This window comes from Sparus aurata, chromosome 8, assembly GCF_900880675.1.
Source record: "Sparus aurata chromosome 8, fSpaAur1.1, whole genome shotgun sequence".
NCBI classification, from domain to species: domain Eukaryota; kingdom Metazoa; phylum Chordata; class Actinopteri; order Spariformes; family Sparidae; genus Sparus; species Sparus aurata.
Window position 1 is genome coordinate 15,313,984 of NC_044194.1, and position 20,244 is coordinate 15,334,227.

Genomic DNA, 20,244 nt, shown 5'->3' on the forward strand with positions numbered 1-20,244 from the left:
TACTCATGATCTTTCATGACTCACTCACGACTGAAAATGTGTTTTCCTAACCTTAACCTAAGTGCTTTTGTTGCCTAGATACAAACCCTGAATATGGGTGTCACAATCTTGGACTTTTGAATGTCCGCCATCCGCCCCGACCTCCTCCCTGTGATGCCAATGTAGTTCATAAATGTACTGTTTCATTTAGGGCAGGCATGAAATGTAGTCATGCTTAAAGTCAAGAAAAAAAAATCAAAGATTAGTTTTACGACCTGCTGTGATACAGTGTTGGTATATATTTACTTTTTCGTATGCAGCGTCTGAGGCGGAGTCTCCACCCTGGTCTTCTGAGGAGGATCTCTTCCACGTGGACCACCACCACCTCCGCCACCGGCCTGCCCACCATCGAGCCCGGGCCCGTCCGAAGGGACCGCAGCGCCAGCATCAAACCGTACCATGAAACACTCACCTGCAGGTACCACAGCTTGCGTGACTGAGCATTCTTACTTCTCATTCTTTCACTCATACGCTCACTTGTCCTTTGTCTTTCGCTTGCCCTATTATTTTTTCCCTTCCCCGAGGAGTCATACGGAAAAAGGTTTGCTGTGTTCGAGGCAAAGTCGTAGAGTTTTGTGTTTAAATATACTAATTGGATCCCGCTGTGTGACATTGTACTGAAGGTATACACAACCGTGGTTCAAACGCTTTAATGAGGACTACCACAGTATGACACATCACTCTGAGGAGGTTTATTCTCAGCAGTGTGGCTGTAGTTATACCAAAGACATCAGCGTGAGTGAACAGTAATGGCACAGCAGTTCGGAGAAGGATGTGTGTGCAATGGGAGCCAGAATGGAAATATGCCCCACAGGCGAACGCATTAACCTGAATAACTAAGACACACATCAACTCTCAGCGCATTAGAGCTGAAGATAGCATGAAACTCAGGCTGCACAGAAGTAGATCTGCATGTATGTGGGGGTTTTGTGAGAGTAGGGTAGAGAAGGGTGGCGGTTCTTTTAGAGTGCTGTTGCATTCATGGGTTAGTGTGAAAGCATGTATTTATCCGCCGCATTCGTTTTGGAAAGCTGTTGAGAAAATCCAGCCTTAGTGTGTTCAGATGGGACATGTCAAGACGCCACAGTCCCACGTAGTTGCGTTAATTTCGCCTGTGTTTTGTTTTGCTAGTAAATCTCATCAATGCCTTAACCCTGAATAAACACAGGGTCTTAATTTATTAGAGTAGACATGATTACTAAGAGAAATATTTCTGCTTAATTTACTGTGATCAGCGTGGAGATAGCATTCCTCACAATTACTTGGTGATTACTGTGACGCTGTGTTTGGATTATTTTAGCGCAGCTCAGGGGGAATAAAGTTTTTTTTATGAATTTCAAAGGGGTAGAAGAAGGAGATTTTTTTCAGCCATGCTTGTTTGTGTGTGCTTGAAATATGAGCTTTCGTGCATACAGTGTTCCTGCAATGTGGGCGTACAAGCAGTACTAGACGGCACATGCTGGCCCTGTCCCTAAAATATTAACTACGCCTCAACAAGAAAGAATCTCTTCGTTTTTCATCTGCTTTATTCAGTTTCTTCCCCCGTCGAGTTTGTGTCACGCACACGAGGCTGCGTTTGTCTGCAGATCCAGACGCTCGTGTGTTCTCTCTGACGCTTTTGGTGTGCTAAACCAGGGGGACAGTTAAAACACAGTGTAGGTTTACATATACGGCTGTGTGTTCTTGTTCAAAGTTTGTTTAATTGTCAAGTGTTTTCATAAGAGCATTTTCCGATCTCCAAACCGATGCCTGAGCTTAATTATTGATGTGCAGTAGAACTTCAGATGGACACGTCTGATGTCTGACTCAAAGGCGCGCTGAAAACAGACGGCATGGATTCAAACGGTTTTCAGCTGATGACAAGCTTTGTGTTGTTCGGTTGCTGTGCTGTCATACAGAACAACAACAGACGGGTCTTGCTTTTTGCATTTTGAGACATATTGTGTTTTTTCTTTCCTTCAGTGTGTTATATTGGTTTTTGTGCATGTAAAAAGTTCCTGAAAGTTAAAACAGGTCAAAATCTACACCAACAGTAGCTCATCTCTCCCACAGAAAACACTGCTTCTTGAACGCCTCTTCAGTTGTCCCACCTTTAATACTGTATGACAATAAATTAATGCCTCACTGCTTGTTGGGGTTATCATGTTACCTTTTATTTAGCATAGCTGCTATGTTGTTGTTAGTAGTGCTGGCTCAGGCATGTTTGAGCTGACCAATCTTAGAGCTTCAAGCTTAAAGAAACAGGAGCGAAAAACCGCATTTCAAACAGAGGGGGACCCAGAGTTGCTGCACTGGGCGATATGAGAAAACTGATGTGTTTTTTGAGCGTTAAAGCATGAAAACCTATTCTACTAGTAACCCAAAATCAAATTATGAGCCAGACAATGAGCATTATATGTCTCTTCTTTAAGTGCTAGTATTACGTAGTCTTCAATTCTAACACTTAAAGATTTGGCCACAACCTAAAGACAGATGAATCCTGTGAGCTTAGTTTTCACCGCAAGCTTTATGTTTCAACTTGAGATTTGAATCAGCTCGACCTGTCGTTGAACTTCTAGATAAAAAAAACGAACTCAGTTCTTATGCAAGCCACCTGAAACTAAACAAATGTTAAAACTCGGTATTTTAAATGTAAAATGAGCCGTGACTCTGCAACTTCACGGCCTATTTCTCACCTCTGATTAATTTAGAAACTAATTTGGGTAGTTTAAATTCAATTAGAATTGATGTTTCCAGAACAATTGCCATGTTAATTATTATTTTTTTTTTTTGTAGAGTAGAGCAGCTACAAAGACCAATAACAGAGCAAAATGCGGTACATTTATCTGGTATGTACTGTGTACTAATGGTCAGTTAACTTGGTCTGATCTCTGTCTAACGTTCAGTCATACATTTTTACCAGAGAAAAAGAAGCCAGCCAGTATTTAGCTTTATATTATTTTCTGTTGTGAGGGGAATTGTTTCATGATGCTATAAATTAATTCTGCATGTACTGTAAAACTGAACAGTTCCCGTAAAAACATGTGGCTCCTGTCTTCCAAAGTTTGAGCCAAGCTGCCTGGAGAAACATGTTAACTAGGCCAGCCAGACAATTTTTGCTGCACATAGTAAAAAGACACAGGACAGTATATGCTCAGTTTATGGCCATTGTCCAACATCGATTTTTTCAGTTGAAATATTTTTCCCCCTTTCTTCCAATTATAGGAAATACTAACATACAGTGACAATTCAGAGAACCCTTCGCTTCAACAATTCGAGGAGGGCCATTTCCTGTTGCAGCATGATAGTGTCCCCCTACACAAAAAAGACCTGGAAAGAAAATGTTTTATGTAGAGGAGTTGTGAGTTCCCATGTGCAGAGACTTTAACCCCATCAAACACTTTTCTGAGAAATCTGAATGTCAACTTATCTCCCAACACAGAACCTGACATCCCCAATGCTCTTGTGACTGAATGTGAAAGAAAGCATTAACATGACTTGCAGATTCTGAGAGTTCAAGTGAGTTCCCACAAGATTCATCTCCTTGTGTCAACGATCCCAGACTGTATTCTTTGAAAGAGCTCCTTTTGGCATGTAACATCCTCCTCCTCTTCACTAAAATGAACTCATACAAATAATATTGTTTAAGATGAGTTCATACTTGAAGAAAGATTTACACACCTACTCACTAGTATGGTAAAGTCTGATATATAAACTTTTGTTTGAAATGATGTATAAATTCTGCAACTTAAACATTTTAATTTAAGTAAAGAATATGAAAAGAAAATAAGGTCTTGCAAACTTGTATTGTAGAATGGTCAGGGAGGAGTTTTCAGTTCACACTATGTTTGGATAACATTAACATTTTTTATCTGATAATTGATAGAAAGTTAATTGTTTGGTTTGGTTTTTCTTTATTCAGTCATAAGCAATCAATATATAGCAACATTGTCCATGTATTTACACAAGCAAATACAAATAGCACAAATTCAATCTAATCTGAGACCTAAGAATGCCGAGACAAAAATGAAATCCACTATTAAAGATGTAATATGGAACATTTCTGCATTCAAATGTCTACAAACGATGAGTATATTGTTATATATTCTGTCGAGTGTTGCACTGACTTTATTCCAAATGTTTTTTAAACAAAGATGGAAAAGGAGAGCGAGGAAGAAAGTCAGTGTTTTGACTAAACTTTACGTCGATACACATTTTAAACATTGCCACATCACATAGATCGTTTCTGTCATCAGCAATGGTATTTAACAGTGAAGATAACAACTTTCATGATCCTTGTGCCTTTTGTTTTGTTTTGACTGAGAGACCCCTAGTGGCCAAATGACATACTGTACATTTAAAAAATTTTTTTTAAAAAGTGTATATAACATATTAAACACAGGAGGTGTTAAGACTGAAGCATGACAGGATAAAAACACCAAAAGATAACATCAGTTGTCTCCTGAGGGGTCCCAGCCTTCCCCAAATCATGATAATAAACCTTGTGACATGCAGTATGAAAAACGGAACTGTAGGTATTCATCAGACAAATAGTGCTAGAATACTACATACTTTCACCCATCTCCCTTCTTTACATTGCCTTGAATAAAAATAAGTATTTAGTCTGCATTACAGTATATTCACACTGTAGCATCAACGTAATAAACCAGAAAACTTCATGCAGAAGTCTACAACTCATGGCTCCTGTATATCCAACCTTGGATTGTAATTTATAGTGTTTACTGCACAGTTAGCAGGGCTGTAAAAACAAAAAAAAAGTCTGTTGTTTTATTTTGTGTCTTGAGCCCTCTGAAGAAGTGTGTGGGCCGCGTCTGTCAGTGGCTTGTTTGGGTCTGTTTGCTCGATGACAGTGTGATACTTGAACGAGTTCTGTGAATGTAAGCACACCGAGCAGTTTCTGTACACAAAGCCCTGTCGCCTGGTCCTACCGCTCAGCCCCGGCCCAGCAGCGGGCCCCAGCTATGGCCACTTATGGTGGTGTGAGTATAAACAAACACCTGGGCCTCTCCCCAGTCACCAGAGCCCCACAATTAACACACACACACACACACACACACACACACACACACACACGCTTCGCCACACTGTCACAGCTGTTTCTTCTGGCAGGGGTTGTACAGACACAATTGGAGAGAACAGAGAGTCCCTGGGTTTAGTTTATTGCAGCTGAGAGGGCTCTCCTCTGAGTAACACTTTATTTAAATTTGGTTTTCGGCATCTGGCTCTTAACCCGATGCCTGAAATGAAAAAGAGAGCTGGTAAGGAATCAGCGTCATGCTGCTAATCTACTGACAACGACTTCAGAAACCGGTTCAGAAACCAATTATGTTCCAAACACACATGAAATATTGTGATGGTGGATTTCAACTTTTAATTGACTAATACGTAGTGATAAAAAGAGGATTAAAATACCTTTTTAACCACTTTTGATGAAATATTGGATGTAATCCAGATGTCATGGTTGGCCATGATTTCTTAAACATGGGGTGTGACTCCACTGCAGTCCCCTTGAGATGACGTGGAACACTGTGATTGGCTTATAGACGTCCAATTGAATACAGGCATTTGGATGGAGTCAGTTGACAGTAATCCTGTACAAATTATGTAAATCAAATCTGAATGGGTTAACGTTGTTGAGGATTGAACCTGTGATGGTCTCGTAGCGATTGGCAACTTGACAGTCAAGTCATTATCAGCCAAGTTTTGGGGAGGAGAGTGTTTTTGTAATTTACGTTCTGTAACCTGTATCTATCGGTGTTATCACTTTAGAGAATTGGCCTGGACTTCAGTAACATATTCATTAATTTACGAATCACATAAAGCATCAGTAATCACTCCTGATAGGTAATGAGTCCTCTCAGAGAAAGTGAAATGGTCGGGGGAGGAGGGAAGGAGAGGGAGAGAGCGAGCACGTGGAGGGAAGCTGGGAGAAAATGAACACATGGCTTCAATTGCCTTCTCTCTGCTCCATCATCAAATCTGTACAATCTTAATTAGGACATTAGGCTTCTTTTTTCCCTCCCGCCTTTTTTCCATCATGTCAGCTTTCAGTGACGTACAGCGTTAAGAAGGAATAACACCAACTTCAAAGCTACAATAACGCTTTTTATCGGACAGGCCGGGGTATAAAAAGAGGCCAATTGAATACCTTCCATTTCCCTTAGCCCCGGCCACTGTGCTGTTATCTTCTTCACGTCATCTGGCTCCAGAGTAGGTAGATTACTGGAAGCAGAAATAATGGCTGCAGTGTTTATCGTGGCTTGGACACTGTCCGTTTGGGCTCCGAACCAAAGGTAATCTGTCAACCTGCTGTAAGTGGTCGAGTATAAAATCTGGGAGTAAACGGCAGCAGAGAGGGGAGCGCGCAGAGGCCAGTCGGAGCTTATTGCACGGCTCGAAACATTTAGATAAGCGGCATGGGAGGGGGCGAGGCAGCGGGGCTGTTCTCAGAGAAAGCAGACAATGTTGCAATTTATACAGTATTTCCTATTGCAGGATAATTAGCTGGACTGAGGTTTATTCTGGAGAATGCTGCGGTGCGTTCGTGTGAGCGTGTGAGAACAGCAGTGATTTTTCTACTACAGAGGAAAAACCCTTTTACAAGCCAATTTTGACCTTTGACCTTTGTATGATCCAACACATTGTATTGATAAAGTTCTTAAGACAAATTTCACAACAGCACATTTTAGGTGCAGCCCTAAACGTATCTGCAAAATGTAGGTTTTACCCTTTGTTTGCTATTTGTTTTGAAGGTTGTGTTTAAAGGATAAGTTCCCCGCAAAAATACAAATTCATTTTCTTCTCAATCGCTTGCTGTCGGATGGAGTTTCGTCGAACAACAAACATTTCTGGAGCTTCACCACTCAGGAAGATGGGGACTTGCATTTTTAAAAAATGTTTGCACCCTTGAAGGAACACTTTTAGCTAAGCAGCTACAGTAAAGATTTCAGCTTAAAAAAAAAGGTGCAAATAATATTTTGTCATGTCGATTAGTGATCTTGAAGCTTCCAGAGCCTTGGAATACAGATTGGAGCGCTGTTTATTTTTCATTTATTTTGGTTTTGCCTTTAAAACAAGTCCCCATCTACTTTAGTTGTTGTAGAGAAGCTCCAGTTTTGTGGGCTACAAAACGTCACCCGACTTTCTGTCCATATGCAGCTGCGTAGGTATTAACTGAATTTTCATTTTTGGATGAACAACAAATTTTGGTTTTGGTTAAATAATAAAAAAAATTAAAATAAAAAAAAAAGCCGACTTGACGCATGAGACAGAACTTTTATTTTTTTCAATATTTAACCAAAACCATGATCCCTTGAAGACCTTAACCAGAGTGTTTGCCTAAATCTAACCTTACCACGAGATGCCGGATGTTTTCTTTGCTGAACTAACATCGCTGCAGCCAGCAGTTACATTCTTCCCAAAGATATTAGAGAAAAATTATTAGTGTATAAATGTTATTTGGAGGAGACAGGGCTGAAACAAAAACAGGCTGGGATGTGTACTTTTGTGTTCTTACAGTAGGTCTATCTCACCGGGACAGTTAAATTACTGTAACTACAGTGCTAACTGCTGTAACTACACTTAAGAGGCTTTCTTTGATGAAAGCAGCGTCACTCGATCCGTGACTGACAAATTCCTCGGGTGAAAATGGACGACCTCCTTATTTACATTTTGCGCTGAAGGCTCAATGTCAGTAGCCGAGGCTATTCTGCTGCATTAGCAGAATAGGAAGAGTGTCTGCCAGTTCTTCAGCTTTCATTAAAAGTAAACCTTTTAAGCCAAGCGCTGCTGCCTGCCCAGACCCCCCTGACAATAATATACTAACTGTTCGCCCGCCAAACTATCAAACTATTTTATATTCCACACCTGCTAGGCATTACACACAGTGGTCCAACCCGGCCACGCAAACACAACAGAACTGCCTTTGTTGGGGCCTCAGGACCATTAGGCAGGGCGGGTACAGCTCGAACGTGTTCAAGAAACAATTTATCAGACGGAGATAGACACACTACAAGCCTTTGTGCTCCCTGTGACACCATGCTCTAGCGGCAGGCATTTCCTGCCCTGAGAAGGCAGGTTTTACAACATTTAGGGAGAGGTATTTTAATTGGAACCACCTACAGCCTGACGGAGGCCTCAGTGGAGAAACATGGAAAAGCTGTTGAAAGCAGCTCCGGAGGCTCCCCCGCGGTGTCACACAGCTAACCGACCAGCAGGCCAGCTCAAGGCTCTATCCGAACGAGATAATGCTTATTTGATTTATAAACCAGTCAATAAATGTGAATGTTTTAATCTGTCTCTCAGACTGCGGCGCACATTAAGCTGCTCCTGTCACTGACTTGTCCCACAGCTCAGAGAGGGCGGGCTCAGTTTCTAATGAGTCTATACAGTGTAACAACCGCTGTTTGGAATTTGTTTTATTGTTTGTTCTCTTTGCATTGTGTTAATGTGTGCATCCATTAAGTTCACTAATGAGAATTTTTTTCTTCGAGCGTCTGTACAACGTCTGTTTCACGTGGGGACAGCACAGTAGGAATCTTTTTTTTTTTTCTTGACAACTTTTGCCGACTGGTTTTGACATCAAAGACAGATGTAGTGAATGGCATTATTCCCAATCCTTTGGCATAGCTACAAACAAACACACATATACCATTCTGACTCCCAGTGTTTAACAATCTGCTCCGCCAAACAAAACCAATTACACAGATTTCTCATCATAATGATTAACACCAAATTCTCTCACAAAAGTAATTAAGATTTCATCTCAGCCTACAAAAGCTGCAAAACAGATTGTTGCAGTTGATCAGCAGATGTTTCGGTGCACATTTGGATGTAAATGTCTGAGCTGTGGATCAAATTGACACGTTCTGTTCTGACGTTTAACGTATTTTCACTAGTCTCTAGAATTGATCGATTAAAATTAATGAAATCGATTGATTCCGACATATAAATGCAGCAGTCGAAGCTGCAAGTATCACAGTATTAGAACAGGGAGTGTCATACGCTACTGTGGAGTTAAATGGAACACATCCCTTTATTCACTTTATCTCTAACCTGTTTAAAACCCTCTTGTCTACAGCTGTGGGAGACCATACATCAAACTGAGCCACGGAGAGGGCTCAATAGACAAGGGAGACAGGATACCACGGTCAGGTATGTCCTCACTCTTTCTGTCTTACATCATTACCACCACTGTCTTGGGTTAACCTCGACATTGTTATATGTGAAACTGAAATAGTTTAAAGATAATAATCATTTATGGCACATGGTAATCATCATATTTTGGTCCCAGTCACTTATAGTCACAGACATTGAATGGACAAATGGAATGTAACTAGGTACACTTAATCGAGCACTATACTACAGTACAATTCTGAGGTACAACTTTTACTTGAGTATTTCCATTTTCAGCTACTTTATTCTTCACTCTGCTAAATTTTGGAGGCAAATATTGTACTTTGAATCCATTACATTTATTTGATAACTTTAGTTATGTGTTACTTGGCAGATTGCGTGCTGCATCAGAGCCAAACCAGTGAATTTTTCAAGCAGCATTATGTCGCTTTTTTTACCTTAAAATATCACCTTCAAACTAATTTTGATGGTAGGTTTGGTTTCTGCACTATGTTAATTCTGTCAGAGGAAAGGATCACAGCATTATGTACATGTTTACTTCAAGGTACGAGTCATGAACACAGAACATTTTTGAGTTTTTGTTGTAGTTGGCACCTACATTATGCCTGACTACTAACATTGATGTATCTAAGAGGATAAAAAACAAACACTGATTCTGATAATCAGGAGAATGCTGAATGTCAGATTTGATCCTTGACCAGTCGACCCAAAGTATACGCATATATGTAAATGTATAGTTTTACTTTTACTTGAATGATTTCCATCATAACAAAATCACAAAATCTGTTATTGCTGTGCTCCTTCTTTTTAAACAAACAAAAAATAATCAAAGGCCGTGAAAAACACAAAGAAAAAACAGGCAGATAGTAAAAGGAAGGGGAAGGAAAATAAACAATGAATGATCAACAGGGAAACCACCAGTGACAATAATAACAATGGTAACTGTATGACGTCTCCTGCAAAAAAGATCACACACTCATCCAAGAACAACACAAACCTCTAGCTTGCACCCAACCTCACACTCACTTTTACCAAAGACATATTTGAAAACAATATTTTTACTTTTGTATGCATGACCTGTGGGTACTTCTCTTGCACCAGTATTCAACAACAACGAGTCAGAAATCCAGCATTTAAAATGCAGAGATACCAGTTTTTTCTGATTATACAAACTCAGAATACTGTACAAAGTGCTGCTGTTGACTTGCATACACTTTAAGATGTGATTTGAGTGAGGGGCGTGGCAGCATTCATAAAGATGCACCGGTGTTAACGAGCGAGAGCACTCACCATCTCGGAGCACTTTCATTCTGAGAATTGCAGAAAATAACTGACTATAACGAAACAGGATTAAGGGGAGCGGATGTGCCAGGGAAGTAAATTCCCCCCTCAAATATACTTGACGATGCATCAGCTTAAGGGAGATTTAACGGTGGATTTTTAGGCCACGGTTTGACATCTCTTTGTTTTGTTTTTTTCTTTTAATAGCAGAGGACCAAGTGGTTGTGTCATCAGACTATGACAGCACCCACGAAGCCAACCACAGTGACAGCAGTGATGTAGCACATACAGAGGAGGACACGGAGGAGGGGAAAAACCCCGCCCAGAATGTCATCCTCCACCCACTAATACCTCCTGAGGTAAGGCGAGGGAGAACGGCTCCAGCATGACTCTATTAATGATCACAACATCAGTGTATTATAACATATTTCATAACCGTTGACCACTTTTCATCATGTGTTACAGGACAAAACAATTTTGGCTCCGGAGCCGTTAATAATGGAGGACTTGGAGCCTTTGATGAGTCAGCTAAACAATTGGAACTTCCCCATCTTCCGTATGATGGAGAGGACCAATGGGAAATGTGGACGGATCCTCAGTCAGGTGGGCACATCTGGGAGAGATCAGAGGTCGGCCAGTGTGTCATCAATAAAACTATGGATTATTTGCACAATGATACATCAGATCTGAACAAAATGCTTGAAAGTAATACTGAGATAACGGCCATCTATGCATTCATAAATCAACCGACTCTCAAATAATTGTAATCGCAATTCAAGTGGCTTTATTGGCACGACTGCACTCAATACAGTGTCACAAAAACACAATTACACAATTATGATAAACAATAAAACTCAACGTCCTTGTCTTTAATTTCTACAACACCAAAGTCTGAGCATTTATAGAGTAAAATGTCCACTTGTTGAAATTATGAAACCCCTCTTACATTTGATATGTTGATTAAATACTATATGAAATGAAATATGAAAATGGAAAATGTGCATTGCCAAAACGAGTGACAAAAACGTTATTTGAAAAAAAAAAGGGAAAAACAATATCGATAATGGCAAAATTGTACATTGCAAAAAAAATAAGACTCTTGACAATCTGATTTTTGTGTTTCAGGTCTCCTACAGGCTCTTTGAAGACACCGGCCTGTTCGAGACCTTCAAGATCCCCGTCAAAGAATTCATGAACTACTTCCACGCCCTTGAGAATGGTTACAGAGACATACCATGTAAGCTCCAGCATTTCTCTCCATCTCGTTTTTATTTTTTGCATTATAACCGTGTTCGCAGCTGTAACAGTTAAACCAGCCACTAGAGGGAAATGTTATACCGTCTGTCCAGTGTTCGTCATATATGACTGTATGCAGCCTTTATGTTGTTATGAGAAACATAAGCTGCCCAACAGTGCTCCCTACCGGAGAAGATTTACACACACTTGTCTGTCTTGACCCAGATCACAACAGGGTCCACGCCACAGATGTGCTTCACGCAGTCTGGTACCTCACCACGCAGGCTGTGCCCGGCCTGCCCAGCCTCATCACTGACCACGGCTCAGCCAGTGACTCAGGTGTGTTCTTTAGTGCATGCATGCAGACATTTTCACCACCTGTTGTATTGTTGCTGGTGTGTTTGTGAAGTTGCCACAGAAGAACACACGACCTTTCAATAGCTTTTTGTTCAGTTTTTCAACTTGTGTTAAGCCGTTTACCACCATAAAGACCGTCTATATGCGCGTCCACACTTTTTTTTATTATTTAGATTTTTCCACCTGCCTCCAGCGTCACTGTGAGCCGCCTCATTAATGTCAGAGCATCAAACCTGCAGGAGTGTGTGTTCTTATCCTACTCACAGTTTGTCTTATCTCTCTCGGGGCTTTTGGCACTTGAGTTTACGTACCAAACACTATTTGAAGTCTGGAACAGCATGAAATCGCAGGCAGATTAGAGTTCCCTCTCACCCAATTTCCATAACCTCATTTGTATGCCTTACTAGGGCCATCCCTTTGATCCACATATAAGTGGATTTGAGTGTGTATTTTTGTGTGTGTGCTCCAGAGTGCATGTGTGCACACATGAAAGTACAGTATGTGTGTTTGTCTAAATTCTGCCACCCTGCTCTTCACCCTCCTCACTTTGCCTGTTCCCCTGTGGCTAGACTCCGACAGTGGAATAACACACAGTCATATGGGCTTCCTGGTTTCAAAGACCTACACTGTGTCAGAAGATGGATACGGCTGCCTGTCAGGCCTCATACCTGCTCTGGAGCTCATGGCCCTTTATGTGGCTGCCGCGATGCACGACTACGACCATCCTGGGCGGACCAACGCTTTCCTCGTGGCCACCAGCGCCCCACAGGTACTCGTGCTACTCAGCCTAAAGTAGAGAACAGTATCTGATTAGGATCAAAGTAAGTAGGAGTTCATTTGGTTGATTTATTGTCACACATCAGTGTTCCTGTTTTTTTGGTAATCAACATACAATCGTTTGATTGGAGATTATATTGGAATTAGATCACCAGTTATGATAACACCTCATTGTGTGTAAAGTCTTAAAATTCTTACTCAATGTATTCTGTATTTCCTGTCTAGATATATCTCCTAAATTTAGTCAAACAGGCTTTAATGATACTGATACAACTCTCACTTGTCTATCAAAGAGTAGCAATGTAGTACAGTGGCCTCAGATTCCTTGTCAATACTTAGAAGCTTTTCTTTAGTTTTGTCTTAAAGTCCTCGTCAACATCCGGCCTATTTAATTGTCTGCTGACGGGACACATCCAACCAAGAAACTACCTCAGTTGGCATGTAGGTCCAGTGTTTCCCCTAGAATTTTTTTCAGGCCCGGTGGTACCCACCGAAAAAACCCTAAACAGACGAGACGCGAAATACAGCAATAACAAACATTTACATTAAAAATCATTGTAGGCCTATATTGCTGAATGATATCACTTAAATGAAATCATTAGGCTTAATCTAACCTTTAATCAAAGTTGCATGGGCCTGAAAGGCTGCAGCGTGGTGGTCTGAACCCATATGAGCATCAAGCACATCTTTTCTGTACATTGCAGAAGGGATCTCAATGAAAACCCTCTGGGATGGTCCTCTTTTAACGGGCTGCTCATGCTGATGGCATAAGCGACAAAACATCCCTACACATAATTGAGATTCTATCAGTTATAAATATTTTTTTTAACAAACACACACGTTTTTTATTCATTTTATTATAACAGAGTTACATACTTTTGACAATGCCTGGGAAAACTAGCCTATTGTCTTAAAGTCCTCGTCAACATCCGGCCTATTTAATTGTCTGCTGACGGGACACATCCAACCAAGAAACTACCTCAGTTGGCATGTAGGTCCAGTGTTTCCCCTAGAATTTTTTTCAGGCCCGGTGGTACCCACCGAAAAAACCCTAAACAGACGAGACGCGAAATACAGCAATAACAAACATTTACATTAAAAATCATTGTAGGCCTATATTGCTGAATGATATCACTTAAATGAAATCATTAGGCTTAATCTAACCTTTAATCAAAGTTGCATGGGCCTGAAAGGCTGCAGCGTGGTGGTCTGAACCCATATGAGCATCAAGCACATCTTTTCTGTACATTGCAGAAGGGATCTCAATGAAAACCCTCTGGGATGGTCCTCTTTTAACGGGCTGCTCATGCTGATGGCATAAGCGACAAAACATCCCTACACATAATTGAGATTCTATCAGTTATAAATATTTTTTTTAACAAACACATACGTTTTTTATTCATTTTATTATAACAGAGTTACATACTTTTGACAATGCCTGGGAAAACTAGCCTATTGTCTGTGTTATTTTCATTATTATTGCTTACCAAAAAAAAGAGAGAGAGAGAAGCTCCTCAATCAGAACAAAAATATAAGCTAAACAACAAATTTGTAAACTCACCATGGGGAGTGTGGTACTACCAAGGGCTGTAATTATGGTTATTAAGCCATTCGGGATCCCAGCCAGATGTTCTGTGTTTAGCTGTATTATTTATTTATTTTTTTGCTGGGTCAACGTTACCAGTCGGTCCGGGCCCGCGGTCACCCGCCGGACAGGGGTTGGCAGTCGGACCGGTGTCAGGGGCAGTAACGGCCCTCGAGCAGCCCCCCTCTCCACTGCAATCTGCCCCCCTTTCTTCCGTCTCACCGGCTGCACCTGTCATTTTTTCTGGAGTTGCCTCTTACTCTCCCTTCCCCTATTTTCATTGGCTCCGGAGTCTGGTAGAATCATTTCTTTATGTTAAGTTGTCTGTCACCCGCGATATTTTTTCTTTTCTTCGGCGGCGCCATAGTTGGTTAGCCAACAAACATTAAACATCCCAGAATATATGCCCGCGCTCTCAGCAGCGGTACTCGCATCGTTACTAGGCAACGAAGCAGGTTGACTCGCGTTGCGCTGCACAGAGGTGCTCCTAATGTAAATGATTATTGATTTATAAATGAATTGATAGCTGGCTTATTTTTGGCATATCGATTTTTTTTTTTTTTTTGGCTTGGCGGCCCGCCAGGCCTGTACAATGGTAGGGGAAACACTGAGATCAGATTTGAAGAGAAACATTAATATTTGTATACTTACATTATTCAGTTGTCTTTTTGAAAACTACATTGGCTGAGTAATACATTTTCTGGTTTGTCTCACACACATAGATGTCATTTAACACTGAGGATGCTAGGAGCATGTCCAATTCATGTTTATTCATTTTCTAATTGAATACTACTGAAAACCACTATTGGTCTACATGATCCAGCCTCACTTTTTATACTCTGTCTAGCACTGTATATGCAAGATAGCTGGTTTCACATACCACGGGCATTTTTTTGTACCTGATTATGTAAATGTAAAGCGTCTGTGCATTTGCAGGCAGTGCTCTACAACGACCGATCCGTTCTGGAAAACCACCACGCTGCCTCAGCCTGGAACCTCTTCATGTCGCATCCAGATTACAACTTCCTCGCCAACCTGGACCACGTGGAGTTCAAGCGCTTCCGTTTCCTGGTTATTGAGGCCATACTGGCCACTGATCTGAAGAAGCACTTTGACTTCCTGGCCGAGTTCAATGCCAAGGTATATCTAAAACTTTACTCACCCAGATACAGTGGATAGGATTTAGAGAGATTATGGGCATAATTGGGAGATAAGATAAGAAATAAGAGATAAGAAAATATGGTGTTTTAAACCCTTGAAAATGTTAGTTTGACAACATCGTGGAGTTACAACCACCCAAAACGCTTAACTACCTTTAACCTTGGCAGTTTTGCGTATTTTTGGGATTGTGGTTCTGTGTCAATGCTGCAACATGACCTATCCACGGATCAAGAGTTTAATTTAGTTGTCTTTGGTGTCTTTGGAAGGCTGAATAATGAATCGCCTGGTGAACTTAAAATCGTAGCATTATTATTCAGTTTTATGAGTCATACGTTCACACCTCAGCTTGTATAATGTTGAAAAAAGGGAAATGTCGAGTGGTTTTTGAGTAACAGGTCTGTTTGTGCAGAACACGGCAGCACTTGCAGTGTGTAACACAAAGCACCCTGCAGCTTTTCAAGAACTCATTTAAGCGCAGACACAATGTTGGCTTCGGATTTGAGGGTCTCAGGTTTTTCCATTGTGAGTATTAGTACAGTGGTGGTAGTCGATGGCCACGGCCTGTCAGCTAGCGTTAGACTCGCCAGCAGGGTCCTCCACTGCCATGCACCCTGTGCTCTGCTCTTCCTGGAAGCAAATTAGCTTTCTGTGAAGTACCCATCAAGTTCAGCACTTGATCTCCTATGCTTCCTGAGATATTAGGTTAGAATGATAAGACGCTGGGAGTCTGTGGTCCTCCGTCAGATCTGAATCTCATCAGGCATAACTCAAAATACTGAATCCAAAATTCAAACAGTGTTTAGATTGATGCAGGCTCTATGTTCTATGAGTGCTGCTGTGTACGTAAGATGATAATCAAACATCTAAAAGGTTTGATTCAGAGGTAACCTCGACATTTTCAAATATAGCAAATCATCACCGGAAAAGTCGGCTGGTGTACCTCATAATACAAGCTGAGGCTGCAATTAAAAGGTATTTTGTCATTTGCAGTGTTCCAGAGTTGCTGTATATCCTCTCCCTGATTAATAAACCCTCTTGACATTGACATGAATACACAATCTTTGAACAGTCTTTGAACAGCACCACATTTGAATAACATCTCCATATTACAAGCCGTGTCTGCCAACACGTTTCAATATGTTAAATGACAACATGCCTGTTCTGTTGTTTTCCTTTAGGTGGGTGATGATCCGTCTACAGGTATCGACTGGTCTAACGAGAATGACAGGTTGCTGGTGTGCCAGATGTGCATCAAACTGGCTGACATCAACGGGCCTCTGAAGTGCAAGGACCTGCATCTGCAGTGGACAGAAGGCATCGTCAACGAGTTCTATGAGCAGGTGTGTGAACCGCCGCTGACGGGAGCTCAGACGTCGCTTGTTTTTGCTAAACTAATTGTCGGTGCAGTGTCATGTTTGCATGCAGGGGGAGACACAACATCGCAACCACCTGCCCAGTATGACACACTGCAATCTAATACAGTAGCTCTGCAGTACTAAATCATACATTTGTGAGTTTCTTGTAACATTCCTATTCTAACCATAACCTCACCTTTGTACAAATACAAAACCTAATTGAGAATGCAACCACAGAAACTAGCCTCTGAGCCTTCACTTTAATCAGATCCAGCAGGAAGTGAAAATGTCCTTACTATGCAAAACCTTATCATTCTTCAGATGTAAAAGTCTAACTAGACGCGCGCACACACACACACACACACGCACACACACACACACTTTGAAAACATATTTCGACTGCTTGAGTGTCTCACAATGTTTTCTCTAAAAATCAAGCTGAGAAGCAGAGCTGAGTGACTTCTGGTAGCATGCTGTGTGTTTCAGGAAGACTCCTTCTATTATTTCTTTTCCCCAGAACTCATAGAGACCACTACAGAAACTGAAATGCAGTCCTCCCCCTCTACATTTTTTTTCCTCCACATAGGCTCCAGTCTTCTGGCTTGACTGATTTTGGTCCCTCTAATGCATTTTTCATTCAACTTCTCCGATGTGTGTTTAGATAGTAATGGCCGTGCTCCTCTTTGCTGAGCTGTTATTGTGCGAGGCGCTGTCATATTTATCTGTTCAATTATGCATTCTGCTTTTAAATTCTAACTATACATTGTATTCACGTGTAAGCCAAGGGAGCAGTAGATACAATGGAGGTTTCGCTGCACAAATGGACTCTTGAATCACATACCTGCCATCCAGCAGCTGCAGCAACTCTTACATAAATTCTACCTTTACGAGGTTTATGGTGTCCCGTTGTTGTTGACAGCATCACTGTTTGTATACATTTGATTATCTGTTCAACACTTCAGTCATAGCTAAAAGTGTTTACTGACGACATGATGTTGAGATGTTTTTCTAGTCTTTTGTCCGAAGTATTTACATACATGAGGGAGGCAATATATTAGAACAATCAGACAATGGTGACGCCCAGTACAATGCCAACATCATCATCATTAACTATGAGCTTGATGCTGTAGTTAGACCTAAAACCGGACATCACAGCCATCATAAAAGTAGAAGTTATGGCAGAAAAGTTGTATTGGATTGCAGCAGATACAAGTATGTGTGTTAAAGGGACCACTGGGTGTACAGTGCTGCTTTAACAAACATACTGTAGTCAAGCCTTCAGCCTAAAGCCACCCTCAGTGACCTTTGTTACAGTATGTCCCCTTGGCACTGGGTGGCTGCTAATCTCTGCTAATTGCCTCTGTTTCGAGCTCAGACCCTCATGCACCCTCCCACTTCAGCTCGGTGGTACAACCATCTTGTTACGAGCCACTCTGGCGTCTACGAGTGGACGTACAGAGGGAGAAGAAATGCTCTTCAATGACAATAGTTTTAGTGTTGCAAGATGTGGTGACGCAAGCAGGGTGCCCAGGCAACTGTCATTCAGGTGGAGCAGTAGCCTGTGATTACACAGGCAGCCTTGAGAGACCAATGACCTTGTAAAAGGCAGCAAAGCAATACAACTCACCCTCTATACAGAACATGTTCATACACTGTCATGAATCACAGGAAATCATGTTGTAGGAGCCTTGAGGATAAGATTTGTTCAATTTGCTGTGAGGCTTTATCAAATTGATTATGATGTGTGAACCAGGATCTGGGTGACTCGAATTTGTAGCATGTTTAATCTCTGGGCTTACAGGCATTCACACTTAAAAAGTAGTGTAGGTGTTAATCCCAAATATAAGCTTGTATTTATCATTTATCATCACAGATGTGATCAAACGGCATTCATCCGGGAATACTATCATTTTCACGCCTCTGAACTCACTTGTCAAGAGATTCCATCAAGTTGCAGATTCCCTCTGAGATCCCACCTTGTGATGAGTCTCCGTGTTGTACATTAGCAGTGAGCAGGAACAAAGGCATTCTACTGTACAGTGTACAGGATGTCACTCAGGGTCAGTCACCAAGGCAACTAGGAAACCTTGCTATACTCCAGCCGCTGTTCATTCACATCCATATGGACGTCATAGACATGCTGCTGCCCCTCAGCCTTCTCACTATCACCTCATATTCTTTAGGGACTTTGACTTAATATATTTACACAATACTGGATGTGTTTATTTCATCTTGGCACAAGAAGTATACTACTGCAAAGAGTCTTTTTTTTTAACCATAATTCCCTGGGAAAGAACTGGAATGTAATTTTCACTTCTAGGAGGGTTCCTGGAAAGGGATTATGTTCATTATATGATTAATTCCAGTTAATATCTAGCTTATCTACCTTAATCAGTGCACAGCAGGTCAGCTGAACATGCAGCAATGTTAGTGGACGGGCAGGTATTCAATTTAACATCCGCAGATCAGCCACAACATGATAACGATGATCCACTAATTACACTGCGTTGCTCTGCTGGCAAACTTTGGATACTGCACTCCCCGATGGCAATGCTAAACCCCCCATGGAGCATCAATAGAGGCCCCATTGTGGATCAGATGCTCTGACCTGATTCAGGACCTCTGGAGGGGGGGGGTGTTCTGTTCTGTCTGGCACCAGGGCATTGATGGGTGATCCTTCGGGTCCTGTGGGTTGCGAGTCGGGACTTCCATGGATCTGACTTGTTCCGGCACATCCTCTGGATATTGTTAGGCTTTTCTCATTGTGGCTGATAGATGTATAGAGAGAATTAAGTTTTAAATAAAACATAAATACACAAGTGGTAATGATACTTTTACTTTACTTTTCAAATCTGGCAGTTCTATACACTGGAAAAGATACCAAGCTCAGAGCAGACTGCTTGTGTCAAATGATGAGAGTCTTTCTGGGAAACTAACAATCATTACAAACCTGTCTCTAATGGTACCTGCTCTAATATCAGAGCCATATGTTTAAAAGAATGCTGTGCAAACGCTGAGCAGGGTTATGTGTATATATTTTACACCAATCAAGATATCACCATGTTGTGTTGGTGCTATTTAATTTCAGTGAGGTTATCATGTGATCAGGCAGGAAGTACTTCTTCTTAATTTCATTTATTTATAGTACGGGGGCTTATCCTAGTGGTTTTCTCATCCCAGCTGTAAAGAAGTCATTGATTAGCAGGCTGGAGTCAAAATAGATATGACTTTGAGACTGCTGGCCTGTGTCCAGGTTTAAGCCTCCCTCTTTTGTTCCTCCTTTCACACGATATGTTTTGCGCACGGTCCCGCAAATAG

At 41.3% G+C, this 20,244-nt stretch overlaps 1 protein-coding gene across 2 annotated transcripts in view; it reads left to right on the forward strand.

The window, feature by feature from the left end:
* The window catches only part of LOC115586869 (cGMP-inhibited 3',5'-cyclic phosphodiesterase A-like), a 93,339-nt gene that overhangs the window by 64,109 nt on the left and 8,986 nt on the right, over positions 1–20,244 (forward strand). Inside the window, exons 4-12 of one of the 2 annotated variants that reach the window (XM_030426287.1) lie at positions 300–457; positions 9,119–9,192; positions 10,663–10,814; positions 10,921–11,058; positions 11,581–11,692; positions 11,917–12,030; positions 12,618–12,817; positions 15,347–15,550; positions 16,750–16,911. In XM_030426287.1, the coding sequence (XP_030282147.1) occupies positions 300–457; positions 9,119–9,192; positions 10,663–10,814; positions 10,921–11,058; positions 11,581–11,692; positions 11,917–12,030; positions 12,618–12,817; positions 15,347–15,550; positions 16,750–16,911 (1,314 nt within the window). The remainder of the gene's footprint in view (positions 1–299; positions 458–9,118; positions 9,193–10,662; positions 10,815–10,920; positions 11,059–11,580; positions 11,693–11,916; positions 12,031–12,617; positions 12,818–15,346; positions 15,551–16,749; positions 16,912–20,244) is intronic. The other variant, XM_030426288.1, reaches the window with a different exon arrangement.